Below are 25679 nucleotides of genomic sequence, written 5' to 3' on the forward strand. Positions count from 1 at the left end.
TATAAATATCCTGGTCTTTCCTTGGTATGATTTTTAATATTATTAATTCTCAAAGCATCCCTGATAGAACTAGATTATTTCAAGGAAGAAATAAAAAAAATCAACCAAGGATCGTGAATGAAAAGCAGAAGCTGGAAATAAAGTGGATAGGAGTGGCTGCCTCATCTTTCAGCCGGGGTGGGGTGTGGTGGGGGGTAGAATCTCCCCCTACCTAAGGAGAAGGAGGGCTAATCTTCAAAAACAACACCTTCTCCTCAAGCATAAAGAACTGTGATAGCCAGTAGAGATTTATTTGTGAAGTAGAGCCAAATGGAGAAACACCCCAGTAGCTATTTTTGTAAAGTGAGGTCAAAGGGAAGAAGATTACTCTCAATACTGGGGTGCTGGAGAGGAAGGTGGAGGCCTGCACAACAGTGTATGTGTATATATCATAATTCCACTCTTCTAGACATTTTTAAGTACTATCAGCATCTCATTGTTTGCTTCCCCCACCATTTGCAATGGTATGTCAGTGATAAACTGGCTCCCCATTTTGTTCATCTTCAAAGTGATTAGTTAACTTAAACCTAGGGTGGGTCACTCACTGGATATACTGTCCTTAGATCTAGACAGTAGCTAAATGCTTTCAGAGACTCAAGCCATCCTGGGTGACAGCTTGGTTATCTAAATGTGATCAGAATTTCATTAGCTAAATATCTGCCCTGCTTCTGACATAAGATTACCAAATGCTGAACCTCCTGGGGTTTGGTAAAGAAATGGAATATTTTAGCTTAACAAAAGGCACTTGTCTAGCAGAGACAGTACATGTTGTTTTTTGTTTTCTTTTAGTGTAATATTTTTAGGGTGTTTTCATTACAGCAAGTATAATCATGTTTTAGCACCAAATCAATGACTCATTTTCCTTTGACTTGTCAGAGAGCTGCCATACGTCATTGCAAACATAAGTTGATTAGTTAGAATTGTAGAGTATTTGCTCACAAGGACAAAGCAGGAAAAGTCATCTTTACCAAGCTGAATCCTTGGCTTCAGAGACATTTAATTCCATTAATATTAATAGAAATAAATGGAGTTCATTATGGATATTAAGACGTCATTGGCCACAGAGGCTGAAAATCTAAGCAAAAACTATTAGCATAAGCAAGACAAGTTGGGGGGGTCAGATATGACTTAGGAAAAAAGCTTTATTTCTATCATGTGAAAGGTACTCACAAAGGACAAAATACTCACTGTATTGTTAAGTCCTAGGGCTTGACCCAATCATTCATGCTAACTATTCAGGAAGTACATACAGGTAAGAGGATCAAAGTCTGAGGTCAGTCCAAAACATAAGGCCCTATCTGAAAAATAACTAAATCAAAAAGAGCCACAAGTGCCAGGCACAGTAGTTCTGTAATCTAGCTACTCAAGAGGCTGAGATAGGAGGATTGAGATTCAAAGCCTTCCCAGCCTCTGAAGAATATGAGACTCTTATCTCCAATTAACCACTAGAAAACTGGAAGTGGGGCTGTGGCTCCAGGTGTAGGGTGGTAGCCTTTAGCTGAAGAGCTCAAGGACAATGCCCAAGACTAGAGTTCAAGCCCCACAACCGGAAAAAAAAAAAAGAGCCAGAAGTATGACTCACGTGGTACAGTACCTTCCTACCAAGCATGAGGCCTCTGAGTTCAAATTCTACTAATACCAAATATAAATAAAAGTAGATTTTCTAGAGGATTAGGGATGTAGCTGAGTGGTAGAGCACATGCTTAGCATATGCCCTTAGCATATGCAAGGGCCCAGCTTTGATTCCAGCACTGCACAAAGAAAAATGACTGCTTAACCTTCAACTTCTAAAGCAATTGAATGTTCAGCCAACGCCATGTAAATGGCCACATAAGGAATGAACACTGCAACCTTCTTCCATTTTTCTCCTTATACAGTTGAGAAGGACGAAGCCTTCTGATTCCCCTTTCTTTCCCTATGGATGTATCTGCTGAGTGAACAAATGGGTGAGTGAAGTAGTGGATGAATGAAAGGAAGAAAGAGTGAATGAATGAATGAATGAGTAAGTAAGTGAATTAATGGATGCATGAATAAATGAGTAAATGGATGGATAAACAGATGCATAAATGAGTAAATAGACGTATGAATGAATGAGTAAATGGATGGATAAAAATGGATGAATAAGTGGATGGATGGATGGACGGATGAATGGATAAATTACTGCTCATTCCACATTTCCCCCTGAAAAGGAAATGCCCTACACTTTGACCACTTTCGAGGATGCTTGTAAGACTCATCTAACCTCTAGTCTCTTCTTTTTCTCAAGTTTTTCTTGGTGGAATAGCTTTCCAAAATGCCAGTACTAAGAAAATCCTGGGAAGAATTCATTGGCCTGAATTTCAGCCACACATGGGAATCAGGGCTTTCAGTTCCTGTTCTCTCAAGACTTGTGTGAACCTGTCACTGAAGATCTCATCTGCAGCTGAAAAAAAAATCCTCATTACCTCTTAGCACAAGCAAGCATTTCCATTCCCAAAGAAATGAACAATTATGGTATCAGATGACAGAATCCTCATACAATCTGGCAACTTCAGATCACAGACAAGAATGGCAGTGACAAGCCGGGTACAATGGCTTACGCCTATAATCCTAGCTACTCAGGCGTGAGCCATTGAGATCTGAGGACCACAGTTCAAAGCCAGCCTGGGCACTAAAGACATGAGACTCTCATCTCCAATTAACCATTAGGAAACTGAAAGTGGCTCTGTGGCTCAAGGGATAGGGCCATAGCCTTGAGCTAAAGAGCTCAGAGACAGAGCTCAGGCCCAGAGTTCAAGCCCCAATGACAGACAAAAAAAAAAAAAAAAAAGGCAGTGATCTGTGATTGCTCCCTTTAAAGACTTTCCCTCACCCAGACACAGGCACTTTATTTCATGACAACTCCCCTTCAGCTTCCAGGTTCAAAGGACTGCACAGTCATAATTTACTGCCATGAAAAAAAAAAACTATAACTTCCAGTTGACAGTGGAAGAGCAGGTTTCAACACAGGCTGGCCCAAATCATATTCATGCAGTTAATTTATAGAATGTGCATCACTGAGTCCAAAGACACCAAAAGGACCAGTTTCTGCCTCCTTCCAGCATTACTGGGCACAGGGCAGTCTTGATCTGTTCCAGATGCTATGATAGAATATCCCAGACCAGGATTAAATATGATACTAGAAAACCAAGATCGGGGTGTTGGCACGGGCCACAGGGAGGGGGGGCTGTATATGGCCATCTTCTTACTGTGTCCTCCCACGTCAGGGAGCGAGGGCTCTGGTCCCTTTAGAACTTTGTAAGACTGCATGCTCATGGCTTCACTTAACACTACTCACTCTCGAACACCATCACTTGAGAGATATGAGTTATGGAGAGATGGCAGGCAGGCTCATTCCGGATCAATAGGAAAGACTGAGTTGCTGGGGCTGTGAAATGACACAGAGCTCCACCCTCATGGGCTGTAGCAAGAGCAGAACACCCTGCTGGGGGGAAATAGTGCTTGTCTTCTTGCCTGCTGGGGAGATGAAGCAGGGTCTTCCTGCCTGAAGGAGTCTCCACCCAATGCCAGCCTGGGTACAGGTAGGCAGGTAAAGAGGCTGGAGATGGGGAAAATGGCTTGTGGAGGAGTTCTTGCTGACATGCATTGGGGCTGCAGCTCAGTACTGAAGATGCAAGCTGAGGGGAAAGGGAAGGGGACAAGGGACTCGAGAAATGGTCAGATCAGATTAGATTCCTGAGCTTACAAAGGTGCTCAACTCTGTCTTCAAGACAGGAGGGCAGGAAATGGGGAAGGAGGGAGGACACCTTGTTGGGATCACAAAATGCTGCAAAGTGGCATGCTGAGATGTCCTTCTTGGAGTACTATGGCAAGAAGAAGAAGGAGGTGCAGCCAGCAGAGGCCCTGCACCTAAAATGAGGGTGTGTGACATTTGACCAGCACCTCCAGCTCAAACTTCCTGCACGCCAGTGTGTTTACCTATTCTGGGGAGTGCTAGAAGCAGTAAAGAAGCAAGAAGGATGCCACACACTCATTTCCTAGAACAACTGAGCAGCAGCACTTGCCAGCACACACAGGCAGAGGTGAGGAAGACAGAACAGATTTGAAAAACAAGGTGACACACAGAAAACAAATCAGGGACTGGGTATGACACCTGTGATTCCAGTTGCTACCATTTGGAAAACAGAGGCAGGAGGATTGAGAGCTCAAGGCCAGTCTGAGCTCTACAGCAAGACCTTGTCTCAAAAAACCAACAGAAGAAAAATAAAGAGAACAAAGCAGGCTAAAATTACAGAATTAGATGTTACCAACAGATAGACATCAGATGGAAATACATTTATATCTCCCAGATACAGCATGCGGGAGTAAAAGAAATGGAGAAGACAGGTGAACAGCAGGAGTCCAAGGCTCCAGAAAGAACAGCATTGATAAGGCAACAGAGAAAACCATAGAAAGGAGGCTGGGATTGTAACAGAATGTGAGCAGAGGGTGAGAACCAGGAGACAGGCCTATCACCAAGGGACCAGGCTTCAAGAGGTATCAATGAGCTGCCTAATGTTTACAAGGCCAACTTAAATAAAGATCCACCAAACAAAACCACTGGATTGATAACCAAGGGCAGTCCTCAAGCTATGGTAGATAAAGGAGATGTGGAACACAGGTGGAAAAGTAGATAGTGAAGGAAAAGGAAAGACCCATGTCCAACAATGTGAAACAATATGGTGGGAGTAGCTTTTTGCAGAAAGGAAAGATATTTTGAACTGAAAGCTCAAATGGGAAAGGAGGCTGATAGCACCAAGAAGAAGCATCAGAAGAAATTACCTGGGGGGGAGGGGGCTGCAGGACCCAAGTAAGAAGGAAGGCAAGAGCAAAATACCTTGAAAAGACAGAACAAGGTTTGAAATAACAGGAAATAACCTACAAATTTAAATCGTGCCAACAAAGTGCAAAGCAAAGCAATTCAGACTTAGTTCCTCTCATCATCTAGAAAAAAAGAACACTGGGAGAGAGCGAGGGACTACACAGGCTAGTGTGCAGTTACAAAGGGAGAGACCAGAAGCAATTGTGCACCAGAGGTGAGCTTGCCAGATGAACGTAGTATGGTAGATTCACCTTAGAACAAAGGAAAAGAGAAAGAGGCAGGAAGCAAAGGTTAAATTTCCACATGTATTCTTTCAAGCTAAGCTTACAAACCAGCCACTTACCAAGCACCATTGCATTTCTATCTGCAATAAGTAAGTCAATGAAATTAGATACATTTTGCAACACCACTGAAATAAAGCAGTAATGATACAAGTGCATTATCTAGATTCTAAGAACAAAACAACAGAACATTTTGTCCTACCCACATATATGATACCAAAACATCACCAGCTAATTTATAGGTTACTAAAACCTGAATGAGTTGTAAAGTATTTCTTGAAGGTTGATCCATTTTTCATTCATTCAAACAAATCCTTAAAGGCGGAAGAACTAACCACTGTACTAGGGACATCTATAATAAAAACAAAAAAAATTAATATGGCACCTGCCTTCAAACTGTTAAATCCCTCTCTAGGAAAGAGAGGGATAATTAGAGAACATAGTGTACTCACACACGCTCCTTTAAAATTTAATGCCTATGAGATATGAGCACAGATATGTTCCCCTTCTCCGTCTCACACAGAATAATTACGGTCCTAGCAGTACCAGCAACCACACATCCATGAGGTGTCTCCTTGGTCATACTATCTGGATAAACCCTTTCAGCATGAGAAGGAAGGTGGACTCTGTGAGGTTAAGGAAATCACCTGATGCCACACACCAGCCAGTGAAGTTGATACAGTATCAGTGCAGTCCCAGACCATGTCACACTTTCCTAGCCATTACTCCAAGAAAATGAAGTGAACTTTCTTTCCTTAGCTTCCTCCCCCACCCCCACCTTGCCTGGGCTATTTCAATTTATGGTATCACAGGCTTTTTGGGTTTCTTTTTGATGTATGAGGGATTGAATTTATGGCTTTACAGTTGCTAAGCAAGTGCTCTACCATTTGAACCACACTTTCAGAGCTTTGGTTTACTTTTCAGATACAGTCTCATGCTTTTCACCAGGCCAGCCTTAGACCACAATCCTCCTGAGTGACTGGGAATATCTAGTTTGATCCATGGATTTTTAGTATGTTTAATTTAATCCTTAGGATGGTTAGGCTGAATTTACAAAGATTTAGGGGAGGGAGGGAGAAGCTGTCCCTAAATACCTAAACAAATGGGAATTCACTAAATTTCCCACAAGCCGGGAACCCACAAGCTTTGGCTGTCTGCAAAGACACTCACAAAGCAGCAAAGCTAGCCTGATGCTACATGTAAAGTAGAAAACTACATTCAAATCAAGAACAGAGGGCCAGGAGTGTGGCCTAGTGGTAGAGTGCTTGCCTAGCATGTACAGATCCCTGGGTTTGATTCCTCAGTACTCATACACAGAAAAGGCCTGAAGTGGTGCTGCTCAAGTGGTAGAGTGCTAGCCTTGAGAAAGCTTGAGGACAGTATCCAGGCCCCGAATTCAAGCCCCAGGATGGCAAAACAAGGAAAACAAGAACAAAACTCACTGACAGTGGTGGGCCCTGCAGGGCAACCAGACACAAAGACACAACCCACACAAGTAAGGAAAGTTCACACTAAACTGCATTCATTGCCTGCCAGGCGCTATGGTGGCTCATGCTTGTCACCCTAGCTACCCAAGAGACTGAGAATCGTGGTTAAAGCCAGACCCAGCAGGAAAGTCCCTATGAGACTCGTATCTGAAGTTAACTGCTCAAAAACTGGAAGTGGTGTTGTGGTTCAAAGTGGTAGAGTGGTAGCCTTGTGAAAAAGAGCTCAGGGACAACACCCAGAAACAGCAACAGCAGCAACAAAAATGAAAAACATTCACTTGTACAATTAATGTTAATAATTACAATAATAAATAGTTTTTAAAGTATAAAAAACAATGTTACTAACAGAAGAATAATCATAGACCAATCAATTAATACAAAACACAAAGGCCCAATCTCTAGATGCTCATGCAAAAAAAAAAAAAAAAGGAGGAAAAGGAGAAGAATGAAAAGAGGAGCGGGAAGAATAGCCACCCCAGAAGAAGCAAATTAGACAGGTGCAATGGAGATACCAGCTCTGTCCCTACACTTCTCTTCCAGGCCACAGCCCTCTTCTGCCACATTGTATCTGAGGGCCCTGAGGCCACTTCCTTACCTCCTAGAGCTTCAGTTTCCACGACATAAAATGTTGGTGTCACCAGAAGGAGGAAGCAAATATGGAAGTGAACTTTAGTTATTGATGTGAAGATACCAAATACATTATATTTTTCTACCTGCTACTGGATGTGTTTCCTTTCATACTGGCCTTATGTAAAATAAAATGTCTTCAAAAAAATACTGGTAGTTACATAAGCTTACATAAACTTTGCCTACATATAAAAAGTATCGATCTGTGTCAGCTAATTCTAGTTAGTATGCTTAAGATTTTTCCTTTCTGAGGCAGTGTGTGTGTGTGTGTGTGTGTGTGTGTGTGTGTGCGTGTGTGTGTTTATCATGGGGCTTGAACTCTGGGCCCAGGTGCTGTCTTTGAGCTCTTTAGCCCAAGGCTACCATCCTACCCCTGGAGCCACAGCCCTACTTCCTGTTTTCTGAACCTCAATCCTCAGCTCTCAGCCTCCTGAGTAGCTAGGGTTATAGGCCTGAGCCACCTCAAACAGCTTGAGGCATTTTTTTTTTTCAATTTCAGATCCCAGCCCATAAATGTGTTAGGAAAGTCACTTAACAGGTCACAGCCAGAATTTTTAGAAAATAAAATAGAAAGTAGGGCACGCATGGGTGGCTCAAGCCTGTAATCCTAGCTACTCAGGAGGCTGAGATCTGAGGATCAAGGTTCAAAGCCAGCCCAGGCACAAAAGGATCTGAGACTCTTATCTCCAATTAACCTCTAGAAAATAGGAAGTGGGGATTGACTCAAGGGTAGGGTAGTGGCCTTGAGCTGAAGAGCTCAGGGACAACCCCCAGGCCTAGGGGTAGAGCAGTAGCCTTGAGTTGAAGAGCTCAGGGACAGCACCAAGGCTGAGTTCAAGCCCCATGACCCACAGAAAAAAAAAAAAAAAAGAAAATAGAAAGTTGTATTTGAACATTAATTAGGTTATATTTTTAGATATAATGTTTTCCTTTGGCACACACAGCAACACTCAGTGGTGCTTTGTGAATCTCTAAATACATCCACCCACATGTCTGCATATGTATCAGGCGGCAATCTAAAGGCTATTTCTTCCAGTGTCACCATCAAAACTTTAAAAAATAGGATGAGGATGATAAGGAACCAGGAAAGACAGAAAATGGGGGACTGAACTTAGGGCCTCATACATGCTAGTCAAGTGTTTGACTATTTAAGTCATGTCCTCAATCCTTCTTGCTTTTTAGTTTGTTTTTCAGAATCTTTTGTGTTTGCCAAGACTGGCCTCAAAGCACAATCTGCCCACCTCTGACTCCCAAGTAGCTAGAATTATAGGTGTACATCATCACACCCAGCCAGAAAACCCTTTACAAAAGGTAGACCCCCAAAGCAAAAGGAAGACCCCAAATGGAATCACAAAAACACAGTGTTAACCTTTAGAACACAAGATACTCATAGCTAGGCTGCTCCTAGCATTCAATTAATTTCAGCTTAGCAAAATCCTTTTATTTCCAAAGTAAACCGAACTATAAAACTGGAAGTACAGATGTTATCTTGACGCTGAGAAAGATTGGAAAAAGAATTGACATGTCTGATCCAGTAAATCGTCTTGCAATACTTGTCAGAGTAGACATTATGTCAGATTTCAAATGCTCTTAAAAACAGGGTTTGGAAGACAGATGAAAACGCCTCTTCTTAAAACAGGAAAAAAAATATATATATATGCAGATTCAACCAAACAGGTCTAGTACAACCAAATCCCAAGCTAAAAATCTAATTATCTGTACATGCTTTCCTATAAGATACAATGAAATCGAACTATAAACATGTAAATAATCAGTTTATAGGATTTAGTGAAAACACTTATCTATGTATCCAAAAGTCTTAGTGATATGATGTTTTAAAAAAATTGACACCATGGGCTGAAGCCCTGGTCTTTACTCCTGCCATGCAATGCCTTCTGGGAGGATATCTAGGACCAAGGAGACCTATCTATCTGGAGCCAGTATCCCTCCAAATGTTTTAATCCAATCCCCTTATCAATAACTAATAGCTCCTGGGGCATGAGAAGGCTCCTCTCAGATCTGGTGTGAGCCAGACCACGGTCAAGGGTAGCCAAAAATGTGTACTCAATCCTTCTTGCTTTTCAGTTTTGTTTTTTTTTTGCCAGTCCTGGGCTTGAGCTCAGAGCCTGAGCACTGTCCTTGGACTTTCTCAAGGCTAGAGCTGTACCACCTGAGCCTCAGCACCACTTCCGGCTTTTTTTTTTCTATATATGAGGTACCGAGGAATCGAACCCAGGTCTTTATGCATGCTAGGCAAGCACTTTAACCACTAGGCCAAACTCCCGGCCCTGCGTTTCAGTTTTTTTTTTCAGTCTTCTGTGTTTGCCAAGACCAGTCTCAAAGCACAATCAGCCCATCTCTGACTCCCAAGTAGCTGAGATTATAGGTGTACATCATCACACCCAGCCAGAAAACCCTTTTCAAAAGATAGACACCCAAAGCAAAAGGAAGACCCCAAATGGAATCACAAAAACACAGTGTTAACCTTTAGAACACAAGATACTCATAGCTAGACTGCTCCTAGCATTCATGCAAGTGCACTGAATGCCCTTCCCCAGTTGGTTTCATACCAGGAATGGGGACCAAAAGTGACACCTAAACAATTCAAAATTCAAACCCAGTCTTTTGGGTTATTATGAAAATTGTCACAGTAGGTAGACAGAACAAATTTATATACATGTCTGTTGGCTAGTTTCATTGTCTTAAGTATTGAAACGTGTTCATGAGTTATTGGGTTACTGTGATCCTCTACTAGGACTACCCTAGACATAAACTAATTATTACAAATGAAGGAAACCATGGAGCCTATGTTTTTTTGGGTCTGAATTACTTCACTTAATATGAATTTCTCCAAGTCTTTCCATAAAATGACACTAATCAAAATTAACTCCAGGATATGGAAACAGAGGTGTTTTGCTTTGTTTTGTTTAGTGCGCTGTTTTCAGTTATTTCTTTTTTTGTTTTTTTTTGTTTTGTTTTTTCCCCTTTGGTTTACTCCCCGTTGTCACTGATTTTTATTTCAGTACTTTTCTGTCTTGTATATAAGCTTATCTGATTTGGGATGGGAAAGGGAATCACAGAAATGGCGGGACAAAGGGCAAGCCAATATAACAGCGATACTCATTGGACACTGTGTTGGAAATGAATTTTACAATTTGAGAAGGGTAGGGGAGTTGTGGGGAGGGGAAGTGAGAGAAAATGAGGGAGAGGATAACACTGTTCTAAAAGAAATATACTCAGTACCTTATGTGTGTACTGTAACTCCTCTGTATATCACCTCTATAATAAAAGAAAAGAAAAAGAAAAATGTGCTCTGCAGGCCCTCCCTTGCTATCTGCAAAGACAACAGACCTGTAATTCTATGAGGACCTCAGAGTCACGCTGCCTGGTTCAGAACCCAAATCTTATCCTATACCACTCCCCAACTAGGTGAGCTTGGGAGAGTCTCATCGCCCTCCAGGTCTGTTTCCTCACTTTTAACACAAGGATACTTAACACTACCCCTATCGCACACTAATGAACCAGCACATACCAAGCTCCTAGAGCAGCACCTGGCACATACGCCCTGCCCAGATGTTGTCTGTCTAATTACTCTCTCCAAAAAACTGATTAGCCACTGCAAGCTTCTAGGCAAAAACCACAGCCAGGTCTGTGGATTTCTTCTTTTCTACCTTTAAGCCACTCCGAAAGAAAATGATCCTCTGTTCTGAAAAGGACAAGTCATCTAACTACTGTCACCTGTCTCATACAAGTTCTTCTGCAATAAATCAGTGTTCACAGCCAGAGGCTGAGATCTGAAGATTAGGGTTAGAAGCTAGCCCTGGCAGGGAAGTCCAGGAGACTCTTAGCACCAGTTAACTACCAGAAAGCCAGAAGTGGTACTGTGGCTCAACGTGGTAGAGGGCTAGCCTTGAGCAAAAAGAGCTCAAGGATAGTGCCCAGGCCCTGAGTTCAAGCCCAAGGACCAACAAAAACCAAACAACTGAACAACAGGTGTTCACCTTCTATCCCACTCAGCAGGGTACTCAGGCCTTTGCCTAGTGTGAACTTGAGTCTGACAAATTGGCTTTCTGTATCAATGTCATTCAATTGAGATGGGGGGGGAGTATTACCAACTTTTAATATAAAAAGAGGACTTGCTCACATTTATGAGCTTAAGAACTATAACTTAGGGTAGGGGCTTTTCAAGTTGCAAATCAGAGGCTAAAATGCTAACACAGTAATCAAGTATAGATAGGCAAAGGTAAAAAGAGAATCCTACCAAGGGATAAATAAAAAGAGCCACCCCTTCACTGAGCCCCTTATTAGGCTACATTTCTGTTGGTGTATGTGCCAGTACTGAGGCTTGAACTCAGGGCCTGGATGTACGTACAGTCCCTTAGCTTTTTTTTACACAAGTCTAGGTAGGCTCTACCACTTGAACCACATCTCTACTTTTTTGCTGGTTAATTGGAGATCAGTCTTATAGAGTTTCCTAACTAGGCTGGCTTCTTGAAACCACAATTCAGACCACAGATCTCAGCCTCCTGTGTTAGCTAGATTATAGGTGTGAACCACAGGCTCCCAGTTCTACATGTTTCTTTAGTGAAAGTGTAAGTCAGATAGTAATTTCAAATTGCCAGTAATCTTTTCAATGATCTTTATCTCTTCAGCCTACAGTCACCGAACAAATCAAAGAAAAATGCTTAGACATTCTAATGAAAAGTACCTAGACAATCTTAGATTATCTCACCACAAACATCAAATTGTTTGCTATGAGTCAATCTAAAACCACAAAAAAAAGTATAAGAAAAAGACTCAGGGTCATATTTACCATTTAAAATATGCACCTAACCTATACAATCCATAGTGAACATTTAAACCTCCATTTTCCCCAATTATTTTGAAAAAGAAAACAAATAACTTTTTTTGGGGTGCCTATCCTGGAGCTTGAACTCAACACCTGGGTGCTCTCCCTGAGCTTTTGTGCTCAAGGCTAGTGCTCTACCACTTGAGCCACAGTGCCATTTCTGACTCTTTTTTTTTTTGTGATTAATTGGGGATCAGAGTCTCACAACCTTTTTTTTCCCAGGCTAGCTTTGAACCTCAATCCACAGATCTGAGCCCCCTGAGTAGCCAGAATTACAGGTATAAGCCACCAGCACCCAGTGAAGAATTTCTAAAATATATAATTTGTAAGCCACTAAGTGAGAATTCTAGTTTCCCAAGCTACACCCAGTGAAACATTGTTAACTTCAACAACAGTGTTTCTAACAATTCAAATTTTCTTCAACCCCAAAAATGGAATATTGAGGCCAGTAGGAAACAAATGAAAATCTATTGGGTTCCCCAGAGAGAAATGAGACTAAACACATCCATTCACCCAACCAGAATTCCAGCTAAGTCAAACATATTGTTTCTCTAAAGAGCTTCACAACCTTCCTATTAAAAAAAAAATCCCAGGAACACTTATTATTGTCAGGATTTTTTATTATTATTTATGCAATTAAACTGACTTTTTCTAAAAGCTAGGCAGGAAAAACTATATTTTTACAAGCTTATTACACAGTCAAGCTTCATTATGTCATAATCCATCAGTCATCAGTTATGAGCAATGGGAGTGCTGTTTCCTTGTGCAATGAGAAAAATGTGTTCACAATAGATCATAAAATGTGTGAAATACAAAATGCCCCCTAGATCAGCCAGGAAGAAGCTTACCAGTTACGTGGACAGATATCGAGCTTTCACTTAGAAGCCATTCCCTTAATTATTCATTTCCTCCATGCATTTCACCCTTTCCAAACTCCCTTTTAATCAGGGCGCTTCATTCAGTCACTGTTACTCAACATGGTCACAGGAGCTCATTTAGCTTCCGTCATTTTTCTCTCTGCTCATTTGAAATACATCTCCCTTCATCAAATAGATCTGTGCCTCCAGACCTGAGTAAAACCTTAACCCCCCTGAAAGGTGGTAAACCAACGTGGGGTTCAGAAGAGCTGCTCCCAGCTCCCGCCCCAGCCCAGCTCTCCAGCCTCCAGGGCGCCCGGGGAAGCGGCCCGGATCTCACCGGCGCCCATCCCTGCAAGAACACGCGTGTGCTTAGAAAGCCCAAAAGAAAGCTGCCCGCCACAAAGCCCGACGTGTGCAGCTGTGGGGACGCAGGGATGAATGGATGGTGGGGGCTGGCGTGGGGGACGGCTGGAAAAGGGAAGCGTGGATGTGGAAATTGAGGGAGGAATCCCGGGCGTCGGAGATTCCCCGAACCTCTCTCTCTCCTCTGGCGAGCGGGTCAAAGCCCTCGCCCTGCTCCCTCTCCATCTAAAAAAGAAAAATCTCGCCTGGCAGCGGGATGCGGTTCTAGCTCGCTCCCTTTCCCCCACGGCTGCCTGGGTACAGCTGGGGTGGGGTGGGGGTCCCCCTGGGTCTGGAAGCAAGGCAAGCTCCAGGAGCCCGGAGGCCAGCCACGCACTCCAAAGAATGGAATCTCCCCACCGTCAGGGAGCCTGCGCTTCTCCCCGCGCCCGCACCCGGCAGCTGAGCCCGGGCAGCGGCGGCGCCCCCAACCGCTGCGCCCGGGCGCCCCAGCGATGGCGATCGTGGCGCCCCGTTTCGGGCGCGGGTCCCCGGGAGCCGGGGCGATGCGCCCCCCGGGGTGGGGGGGGTAACGTGAGCCGCAGAGAATCCCCGGGGGTCCCGCCCCGCCCGGCCAGGCGCGCAGGTACCTCGCAGCCGTACAGCTGTCCCAGCTGTTCCACGATCCACTCTTCCAACACCAGCCGCTTCCGAAGCTCCTTGCGGTCGTATTTCACCGTCACTTTTCCCTGCTGGTGACGCCGCTGTTGCAGCTGCAGCTGCTGCTGTTGCTGCTGCTGAACCTGCCCGGCGGCCGCCGTGGCCATGGTGGCCGAGCCCTCCCGAGAGGGGCCCGGGCTGCCGCAGGGGCTCTGGAAGAACACGCGCCCGCCGCCGCCCCCGGCCCCGCCGGCGGCCTCGCTGTTGCCGCCCGTCACCACCGACATCTCCCTGTCTGCGCGCCCGCCGTGCCCGAATGACGCCCGGCGGAGCGCCCCGCGCCGCGCCGCTACCACCGTCGGCCCCGCAGCCGCATGCGAAGGGCTGGCGGGCACCTGCTCCGCGCGCGCCCCGGCCCCCTCCTGCGCCCCGCCGCGGGCTCCTCTGGGTGGGCGGAGCGAGGGCGAAGGGGAGGGCGGAGGGGGAGGGCGGAGGGGAGGGCGGGACCTCAGCCTTAAAGCCACCGCCCAGCGCCCTTTTTCCTGGAGGCTGAGTCTGGAGAAAGGGCGGGGAGGTGGAGACCCGAGCGCGTAGACAGTGGAAGGCACTGGCGTAGGTCTGGGCGCCCGGGAACCGGCCTCTACGCCAGCGCCTCCGTCACCCGTCCAGGAGACCCGGAACGAATGCTGATTCCCAGGTCTTCGCCCCACGCTGCCCCGGGACAGGGGACCGCCGAGGAAGGTTGGTGAGGATGGGACAGGTGAAAGGTGCCATGTGCGGGTTTTTCTCGTACCCCAATCTCCTGGGCTCCCTGGGAACATAACACTCGTCCTCCCCCCCACACCTCCTACCCCACCCCAAACACATTCCTATTCGCACCACGACGCCTGTCCTCTCGGATTGTAAGGGAAGTTGATGAGACGTTTGCGCATTCAAGCAATCACTGCACCTGGGGAATCATTTCTGGACCACTTTTTCTTTCCTTACTAGCATTTGTTTAATCATAGGCACGGTGCTAAAATAGCCCTCTATCTAAGGGCAGGAGGCCGAGGGGTTAGGGGCGTCCAGGCGATCTGCGACTCTCCGAAAGAATTAGGGAGGAGGGGCCAGGAGTTTGGCCTAGTGGTTAAAGTGCTTGCCTAGCATGCGCGAAGACCCGGGTTCAATTCCTTGGTACCACATACATAGAAAAAAGCCGAAAGTGGTGCTGAGGCTCAAGTGGTAGAGCTCTAGCCTTGAGAAAGTCCAAGGACAGTGCTCAGGCCCTGAGCTCAAGCCCAGGACTGGCAAAAAAAAAAAAAGAATTAGGGAGGAATTGGTAGGCTCAGAAATCTGGTATTGTGAAGCGGCACTGTGGCTCAAGTGGTAGAGCACCAGCCTGGAGCTGAAGAGGTCAGGAACAACGCCCAGGCCCAGAGTTCAAGCCCCAGGACCTACAAAAAAAATCTGGAATTACTGCCAGGCGCTGGTGGCTCCTGCTTGTAATCCTAAATACTCAGGTGGCTGAGATCTAAGGATCATTGTTCGAAGCTACCCAGGGTGGATAAAGCTGATTCTTATCTCCAATTATCTCCAATTCCACAAAGCTGGAAGTAGAGGTGTGGCTCAACTGGTAAAGGGCCAGCCGTGAATGCAATGCCAGGCTGGAGTGTGAGGCCCTGAGTTCAAACCATACCAGCACACACAGGAGAGGGAGAAGGGGGGGGGCTGAGAAAGGTTACTTGTGGCTACTAAGGCTAAGGCAACCAAATCCATTTCCTCTTCACACTTCCTCCATTGGAAGGGGCTCTGCTGGACTGGCAGCTGTAAACACATGGAAGATGAAGAAGTGACCAGCCATCATATGGTGGTAGAGCTGGTGGCTTTATTCCCCTAGTTTGAGATTTTCCAGCAAGGACCTAAGTAGGAATTGTCCTGGTGTTCCATGTGCCTGCAAGCTCATTATGAGGTCAGGCCCTGAAGAACAAAATGAAAAGGATGTAGGAGAGAAGGGTATGAAATGAAGTGGCTGGAGCTGGCCTTGAACTCCTGGACTAATCAAAGAGGGTCAAAGACTAAAGGAAGAAAATACCAGTGGTGATTCCACAATCGATCAGAAAAGGGATGGAAGTGACACGACTGTCCTGTACAGTGATGCCCTCTCTATTTCATCTTCCCTGTCTTATGTAAGACAGATCATCTTAAACTCTGAACTCATAGCCAAGAGGGTGAGTGTCTTCACTAAGTGAAACTCTGTCCCACAGGAGGAAGTGGAAAGAGAGCAACAATCAAGCAGTGTCTCCACACAAAATGAGCTTGTCTTGCTCTAGACAGCTGGCACCTTACCAAGTTGGCTAGCACCAGCTTCAACCTACTGCAGGAACCAAGAAACTTCAAATCAAAACAAAACAGCTAGAATGTTCATTATTAAGAAGAAATGATATCAGACCTCTGTCATATTCTGGTGCTAAGACTCAGTCATACCAACTATTTAAAAAATTGTACCCAGGATACTGCTGAATAGTGGACAGTGGGAAATTTCAGTTCCTTACTCTGTGGTTTTAAACAATGAAGTCAGTCATTCCAGAAAAGCTCAAAGAAATTATGAAAATGCGTACGTTCTTTCTGAGGAATTCCTAGGCCCATTTTTTTCTCACTGCATAGCATGCCTTTTCCTTTGTGCTTAAAGCTCAACTTGCACTGACAGCTTTGAAAATGACATAGGTTTCAAAAGACATAGATTTAGGCATCTCAACTTGGAGAAAATGAACAGTCAGTGAATAGTCATATCTCCTCCAATGTGAACACTGACCACATATCTGAATGAGTCTACTGTGACACACAAATGCGAGTTGAACTAACAGTAAGTTCCCTTTTCTATATACAACCTGCTCGATCTACCCAGGACATTAATGATAGTGGAAGGGTCACCGAGGCTCTGTCCTTCTAATATACATGCTCCACTCATAAAAGCAAACCTTAGTGCCAGCATCATGACAGACATTAGAAATTCAGCTTACAAATTGCCTAAACCAAGGACAAAATATTTGAGAATAAAGGTATTGTTCCTGTACTAGAGACACATTACCTAGATGACTCTGTGAATGTGTGTGTGTGTGTGTGTGTGTGTGTGTGTGTGTCTTGGAACTGGAGCTTGCATTTAGGGCTTTGTTTTTCCTCTGATACCCATCGCTCTATCACTGGAGCTTTTCTTTATCTTCTTCCAGCTTTTTGCTGGTTTAATTGGAGATAAAGGATACATCTGCTTGGCCTACCTTCAAACCATGATTCACAGATTTCAGCTTCTTGAGTAGGAGTATAGGTGTGAATCACTGATACCCACCCTAAGTGAGCAAGTTTGGCAGAGCTGAGGTAGACCTCAGGAGAGAGCACTGGCTTGGTAAATAGAAGTTCTGGACTCCATTTGTATTAATCAGAAGAGGATTAAAGGCTAAAGGATAGATCTCTGCCCCCCAAAAAATACTAGTCATGATTCCAAAGGCAAGTTTTCTTCATTGAATCTATCAGAGACAAGGGATGAAAGAAACCATGAGTGTCCCGTAGAGTGATGTCCCTTCTATTTCATCCCAGCTACCTGTCTAATTAAGCTAGAGCATCTTAAACTCTGAGCCCGTAGCCAAGAGGGTGAGCGTCTTCACTAAGTGAAACTTCCCACAGTGGGAATGGAAAGAGCAAACACTACATGAAGATAAAAGTAATAGAAAAACCCCACAAAACAATATTTCTCGGGCCGGGAGTTTGGCCTAGTGGTTAAAGTGCTTGCCTAGCATGCACGAAGACCCGGGTTCGATTCCTCGGTACCACATACATAGAAAAAAAAGCCGGAAGTGGTGCTGAGGCTCAAGTGGTAGAGCTCTAGCCTTGAGAAAGTCCAAGGACAGTGCTCAGGCCCTGAGCTCAAGCCCAGGACTGGCAAAAAGAAAAAAAAAACAATATTTCTCATCTACATCTATGCATATTTGTTGAAAACAAGTTCTTTTTAAATTCTGATTAATCAAAATGGATTGGTTGAGCACTAGTGGATCATGCCTGTAATCCTAGCTATTTGTGAGAATAAGACCTGGAGGACCACGGTTCAAAACCAGCCAAGGCTGAAAAGTCTGAGAAACTCTGTCTCCACTTAACTAGAAAATTGTGGCTCAACTAATAGAGTGCCAGTGGAGTGAGTGCTCACGGCCCTGAGTTCAAGCCCTAGTATTAGCACACACACATGAAAAAAAACTCATTTTTAAGTGAATGGATCCATCTGGAAACTTTCTAAAATAAAAGGAATTAGCTTTTCCTTTAAGGCAATACTCCTGAACGAGCACTGTCATTTGCCCTCTTTCTAGCTAGCTAGAGGGGGCATTTCTCTCCCCCCCCCCACACACACACCTTCCTTGATGTAAGGAAAGATTTTTTTGTATTTGTTTTATTATGTAGGTCCTCTGTCTCTGAATATGATCTTCATATCCAAAGGCTATTAGATAAGATTATTTTAATCTGGGCTTTCAGAGCTTTCTTCAGTCCCTGGGGAAATAAATATTATACAAACATTTATACTCAGGTGCAAATCATCTTCTTAAAGATTGAATGTCACAGTAATTATGAGATACTTAGTAATTTATCTTGAGAATGCTATCATTGTGGCCCAAGGCTACAATTTGAGTAACAATCAATGCCAGGAATAAGGTGATAAAACAAAAATGTGTTAAATCTCTGTGTGGGGGGGGTGGGTGTGTGTGTGTACATATTGAAACTTGAACTAAGGCCTGAGCACTGTCCTTTAGCTTTTTCACTCGAAGCTAGAGCTCTACCACTTGAAGCACAGCTCCACTTCTTGCCTTTTGCTAGCTAGTTGGAAATAAGCATCTTTTGGACGTTTCTACCCAGGCTGGTTTCAAACTATGATCCTCAGATCTCAGCCTCCTCAGTAGCTAGGACTGGAGGGGTGGAGGCCCACTGGCAAACCTCTACCAGGGAACCCTAATCCAGCTACTTCTCCCTTCCATCCACTGCCAAGTGCCACTTGAGCATCTGTACAACTCACCCAGTTGTCACCTCCACCTGGATGTCTTGACACCACCTCACAATTCAAACTACTTCAATGGATGTCACCATTGCTGTGGTCTGGATTTTGTTACCTTGCAAATTTCATATATTGAAACTTACCTTTCTTATTCTTATATCTACTTGGAAATTACTTACGTGCTTTTTCATTGCCTCACTGTTATTTCCAAAATGTAGACAGGGACTTTGGTGCTCATGTTGGTAGAACCATGTGAGACCAGCTGTAGTGCTAAAAATGAGTTTGATGGTGAGCTGTCCTTCTCATTAAATTACAGACTCAGAATGACAAGGATGCCCTCTTTGTGGTGTGTCATCTCAGGACCAAGAACAGCACCATAGGTCCTAGAAGGCTGGCCGAGCTAGTAAGTGAGCTGTTTCCACTTCCTACTGTGCACATTATTATTCTTGATTTTCTAATAAAGATAGACAATAATCAAGCCTTTTTCATCTCTCCCTACCTTAAGCCCAGTCAACAGATGGTGGTTTTAACATCCAGGAAGTGACATTCCATCCTTTACAGAGATATTCCCATGGGTCTTGTTATGTTTCCTTATCAAACAAAGGAACAACTGCCACCTTGCTCTCCCAAGATTCTACCCATGAGTGGAATCCCTAACCCTCTTTCTCCAGGCTTCCCAGTAATTTATTGGCTCAAGCCATTGTTATGAAAGTGTGGCTAGCCAGGTGCCAGTGGCTCTCACCTATAATCCTAATTGCAGGAAGCTGAGATCTGAGGATCATGGTTTGAAGCCAGCCCAGGCAGAAAAGTCCATGAGACTCTTATCTTCAATAAACTACAAGGAAAAAGTTGGAAGTGGTACTGTGGCTCAAGTGGTAGAGCACATAAGAGGCTCAGAGACAGTGCCCAGCCCTGAGTTTAAGCCTCAGGACTAGAGGTGTGGTGGGGCCCAGGGTAGCAGAGGGCAAAGCAAATTTTAACTCCAACTCTGATCTCCAATGGCTTTGCCACAGGCAGATCCTTCCCCTCAGCTGCCCAGGGATAATTCCATATTTGCCAAAGTAGGAACAGTTCTGAAGGCCTCTATCTAAGGCTATTGTGGCTCCTTTTGTTTATCCTGGGTTCATTACAGAGCACTGTGCAGTCCTGCCACGTGTAACACGTGTCACTAAGACTCAGCCTATGCCTCAACTGGCCAGGACCCTGTCCTATGACACCAGTGTCCATCACTAATCTCATGACATTCCTCAAATTCCTTTATAACTTTCAAAACATGTATTCTTCATTTCTGTCCTTACTCCACTATAGACTAAGAGCAAACAGTTCACCATTCGCCAAATGGACCATTTCTGTAAACACCCTGAAAAGTACTGCACTAAAAGTCTCATTTTGTAATTATGAATGACTTATAACCTTTAATAACTATAATAATAGCAGCCATAACTTGGCTTTGCCCTGCAGCTTCAGAGAATGAGGCATTGGTTTTAATGTTGTCTTCTAGGAAGGTGTTAGTGAAAGAGCACTGACCTTGGTCACCTGACCTGATAAGATGAGAATCTTTCTACAGTTGCTGTATGGCCTTCACCATGTTTCCCTATCAAGAACTGTGAAGGAGGCCTGAGGACCCTGGCCTTAGAAATCCCTGCAGGACACCAGTGGCTCACACCTATAATCCTAGCTACTCAGGAGACTGACATCTGAAGAAGGTGTGTAAGATCCTTATCTCCAATTAACTACCAAAACACCAAAAATGGATCTGTGGCTCAAAGTGGTAAAGCACTAGTCTTGAACATAGAATTTTAGGGACCAGCATTCCAGGCCCTGAGTTCAAGCCCAGAAGCAGGAAAAAAAAATCAGTATCTCTGTTCTATATAAGTCTCTTAATTAAGACTGTTGGGATACTTGCATGTGATTGAATGCCACAACAGAGTCCCCTCAAAAGGAGATAGGTATGTGTGAATGGTCTGATTTTCAATTCTCAGAAGTCCTTCTAGAAACCAGAGCAGCAAAGGTGATGGGAGTAGGGGAGATTTTTACTCTGGCCTTGTTATTAGACTGTAGAGAGATTCCTAGAACTCAGTGTTTATGCATATCTACCTTGGGAAATAGCAATATGGCCAGTAACTCAGGCATTCTCCTGAATAGGAAAAGAAGACCCTATGTCAAAAATAACTACCAAAAAAACCCCACAGAGCTGGAGGCATAACTCTAGTGGAAAAGTTCCAATCTAATAAGTACAAGGCTCTGAGTTCAAATCCCAGTATCATCAGAAAAGAAATCCCCAGGGATTCTGCCAGGTAGCTAGTGTTGAAAAGCACTGTCCCAGACCATTTAGTGGACAGTCTCCTAGGTGACAGAAGTTTTCCACAAACACTGTTGTCTCTGTCTGGTTTCCCAATCGTAACTACTCTTTCTGCCATGTCTTGACTCCATTATAACTTCAAAATCATCTTCATCATCACTGTCAAAAAAATTTTGTGTATACATGGCCAGTCCTGGACTGGAACTCAGGAGCTCCGTCCCTGAGCTTGTACACTCCAACTGAGGGCTCTTCCACTTGAGCCAAAGCTCTGCTTTCAGCTTTTTTTTTTTTGTTAGTTCATTGGAGATCAAAGTCTCATGAACATTCCTGTTTTTGCTGATTTCAAACCTTGATCCTCAGGTTCAGTGTTCTAAGTAGCCAGAATTACAAGTATGAGCCACCAGCACTTGGCCCCCATAATTTTTTCTTAAATAGGTCTATGTGTGGACATACAAAATGAGCTGTGCAGTCATCATGTGAATCTTACTGTGTAATATACAATTGGTAAAGCGGTTTGCCAACCAAGAGAAACACCTAGATTATAGAATTATCAAAGCATTTCAATCTATTCACATAATTGTATAAATAAGGAAATCTATCATGTCCCCACAGAAAGCTAGATATTAAATTTTTTAAAATTTAAGAGTATGGTTTGATAAAGCCTTATGAAGAGAATTTTTGGTCCTAGAACTAGAAATATACTGAAAAAGTAAATAAGGATATTTTCTTTCAAGTTTTCATGTTTAAGATACCAGAAATATCTATAGGAGTATGTCATATACACACTATTTGGAAAATAGGCCAAATTATAATGTTATACATCTTGATAGAGCAATTACATGACAGCCTAGATGATGAGCCAAACAGTAAATGTGCATAATACACCCAGTGTGGACAGCAAAGCCATAAGCTGGAGAATAAGTAATAAATGGCACAAACCCTCTCTGCCCCAATTACCCAAACTGTGGAAAGAAAAAGTTACACATATACTATTCCATAGATGCCCTTTGGCTGCTGAGCTCCCAGGAACTTCGAAAAAAGCTTTGTCCTAGAGAAAGAAAAAAAAACAACAACAGAAATACACTAAAACATCATAAATGAAATTAAGCCCCAAGGTTCCAAACACGAGCCAACCGTAGCATAGAAGTACAATGCTAATAGCAGCAGCATCACCAAAATAAAATGTCTAGTCAATTCACAAGTCCAGTGAGCCAAGGAACATGGCATCTTGTGGGGACACATGGGCAGCAGCCTTATTTGAATACTGAGTTGCATCTTTGGTTTGGCATTTTCAAGAAGGTAAGTCAAGGAACAAAGGGGACATTGAACATGGATCCTAAGCTGGACAATCTTGGTTGTGGGTCCTTCAGTGCAGTCCCAAGTTGGTTCATGTCAGGTGTGAGCTCTGAGTGAAGAAACTGTGTCCCTCCCCCCAGTTCCCAGTCCTCCTCAGCGTGGTGACCAGTGCCCCCTCTGAAAGCCTTTCCCTTGCCTTGGCACCTGCATCTCCTCATCATGTGCATCTCCTACTACCAGCTCTTTCTAATCCTCCAGAACCAAAATGGTGGCTACCAAATGGGAGGAACTACTATCTGACGACACAAAGGCAACTGAACTTGTCCTGGGTTAAAGAAAGAGTGACATCACCCTCCCCATCGCATTCTCCTGGACCTCAGAGCATGATTTCATTAGGAAACAGAATCATTGCAGGTATACTTAGGGTTAGTTCCCACCTGAGTGGGTCAAGGCCTTAACCCAGCATGACCAGTGTCCTTATAAGCGGAGAGACAACAGAGACCAATGCACACAGAGCAATATAGTATGCCGTGACATAGAAAATGCCATGACACAGAGAGATTGGAGTGCTGTGTCTGCAAGCCAAGGAATGCTGAGGACTGCTGGGAACTGACAAAGCTAGAAAGATGAGGAAATACACTCATCCAGGTCTCCATAGGACCATGGCGCCTCATTACTGTCATCTCCCTTCTCGAGAACTGAGAGAAACATTTTTTTTTCTTTTAAGGCACTCTGTGGTACTTTGTTAACCCAACCCTAAGGCTCACCCATAGCCTTTCAAGGTAAATGTGGCCAGACTCAATGGTTCAAACTTGTCATTATAACTATTTGGAAGGTGGATATTTGGGGAGCATGGTTCAAGGACAAGCCAGGCTAGTTAGACTCCATCAGAACCAATGGCAGGGGATTCATCCCTGTCACCATCTGTCATCGCAAGCTACTGTGAATGCACAAATAGGAGGAGGATGGTTCAGGCCAGCCCAGAAATAAAACAAGACCCTATTTTAAAAATAGGACTAGTAGAATAGCTCAAGTAGTCAAGCCTCAGCAGTTCTGGCTTCTGAGATCACACTTCAATACTAACAAAAAAAGGGCAGGGGAGGAAATATTTAGAATGGGAAATACATTGCATCTTCAAAGATAACTCTTATTGCCTTAAAGGGCTGTGTTGGTGAGGCTCTGAGGCCATGTCCAGGTTCAGCAAGGAATCATGCCCTCAGCATTAGTGTTCTCTGTCATGGACCCCAGAGAAAAAGCATCATCCTTGTCCTGTCCTGCCAGCTCCAAGGGAGATGTTGGCCCTGCCCCTGAGTCTCACTTCCCATATTCTCAGAGGACAGGTCCCACAGCTATGCACTGCCCTGCCAGTCCAAATATGAAATAGGATACATTTTTCATCCTATTGGGGAGAAAAGGGACTAGATAACAACAAAAACAAAAAATGTACACCTAGAATTAGAGGTAATATGTTTCAAATGTTATTATTTATCTAAAAGTCAATCTTTTTTTTTTTGCCAATTCTGGCCTTGAGCTCAGGGCCTGAGCACTGTCCTTGGACTTTCTCAAGGCTAGAGCTCTACCACTTGAGCCTCAGCACCACTTCTGGCTTTTTTCCATGTATGTGGTACCGAGGAATCAAACCCGGGTCTTTGTGCATGTGAGGCAAGCACTCAACCACTAGGCCAAATTCCCGGCCCCTAAAAGTCAATCTTTTAAAAAAATAATTTGGGGGGCCGGGAATTTGGCTTAGTGGTAGAGTGCTTGCCTCGCATGCATGAAGACCCAGGTTCGATTCCTTAGTACCACATACATAGAAAAGGCCGAAAGTGGTGCTGTGGCTCAAGTGGTAGAGCGATGGCCTTGAGGAAAGCCCAAGGACAGAGTTCAGGCCCTGAGTTCAAGCCCCGGGATTGGCTAAATAAATAAATAATTTTACAAATATACCAAATGTTATGATTTCTTAATGGGAACTGGACACAAGACCTAGTGAGCAGGCCAAAGAATGATATAGAAAAATCCAGGGCAGGGCTGAGAGTATTGCCTAGTGGTAGAGTGCTTGCCTAGTATATATGAAGCCCTGGTTCAATTCCTTGGTACCACATACATTTTTTAAAAAGCCAGAAGTGGTGCTGTGGCTCAAGTGGTAGAGTGTTAGCCTTGAGAAAAAGAAAAGAAAAATCCTAGGTAAGGAGAGGTAGGTCCAGCTTATGAAAGTTCAAAGATTTAAAATTCAAAATTAAAATTCTTTCAGAAAAATTGCAGACTGGAAGAACAATGGCTTTTAGTCAGCAGGGTTTAGATTACAAAACCTCAAAATAAAACAGAATGAATTTGGCTCGTTCTCTCCCCAGCACCAAACGTAGTATATTGGCAAGCAACAGAGCTAATGAATAAATTCATGGCCACATATTCTAATTTTTAAGATATTTAAATGCTAAATGCTACTTGAATTTAAAAAATTCATTTTGATAAAGCTGTAACTGCTTCATGCTCTTTGTCTACACCATTTATTCAACCAAAGATTGAAGGAAGGGACTTCAATATTCTGAAATACAATATTCGAGGGGAATATTTACAATTGTTACTGATAACATAAATCTCTCTAAAGCCACAGTCATAAGGCTTTTATTTGTGTCTACTATGTACCACCTACTATATGCCTATCAGATTGAGACACAGAGGTGCCACAGAATCTACAGAGAAGGCTTCTCCAGGCCATAGACCATTCACGTTCCCCCAAACGCAAGATTTGGACCCTCTGCAGTCCCCTTCATAAATCTGATTTTCACACTGAGCAAGTTCTCTCTTCACCAAGTCTCTATCCCAGGAGTCCAGTACAGGCAATCCTTCAAATTCACACTGTGAACAGGATGTGAATTGGGCCATAATTGGGAAGAACCCAGAGTTCAGGTGTGCTTTCCTCAAGTTGAAAGAGAAATGCTTGCAATAAATTAATTGAGCTTGTTTTAAAAGCTGAGGTGTTTGTTTATTCCAATAGTTATCTCTTTTTGTTGTTGTTTTGCCAGTCCTAGGGCTTAAACTCAGGCCCGGGCACTATCCTTGGACACTTTTGCTCAAGGCTAGTGCT

General features: G+C 43.9%; 1 protein-coding gene across 1 annotated transcript in view; it reads right to left on the reverse strand.

Annotated features, from left to right (window-relative positions):
• The window catches only part of Ppp1r14c (protein phosphatase 1 regulatory inhibitor subunit 14C), a 63664-nt gene extending 49200 nt beyond the window's left edge, over positions 1–14464 (reverse strand). Inside the window, exon 1 of the mRNA XM_090337968.1 lies at positions 13976–14464. Coding sequence (XP_090194094.1) covers positions 13976–14272 — 297 coding nt within the window. The 5' untranslated portion in view covers positions 14273–14464. The remainder of the gene's footprint in view (positions 1–13975) is intronic.
• Positions 14465–25679: the final 11215 nt, after the last annotated feature.

The sequence above is a fragment of the Megascapheus bottae genome, chromosome 8, assembly GCF_031878675.1.
Source record: "Megascapheus bottae isolate mThoBot1 chromosome 8, mThoBot2.hap1, whole genome shotgun sequence".
In the NCBI taxonomy this organism is placed as follows: Eukaryota; Metazoa; Chordata; class Mammalia; order Rodentia; family Geomyidae; genus Megascapheus; species Megascapheus bottae.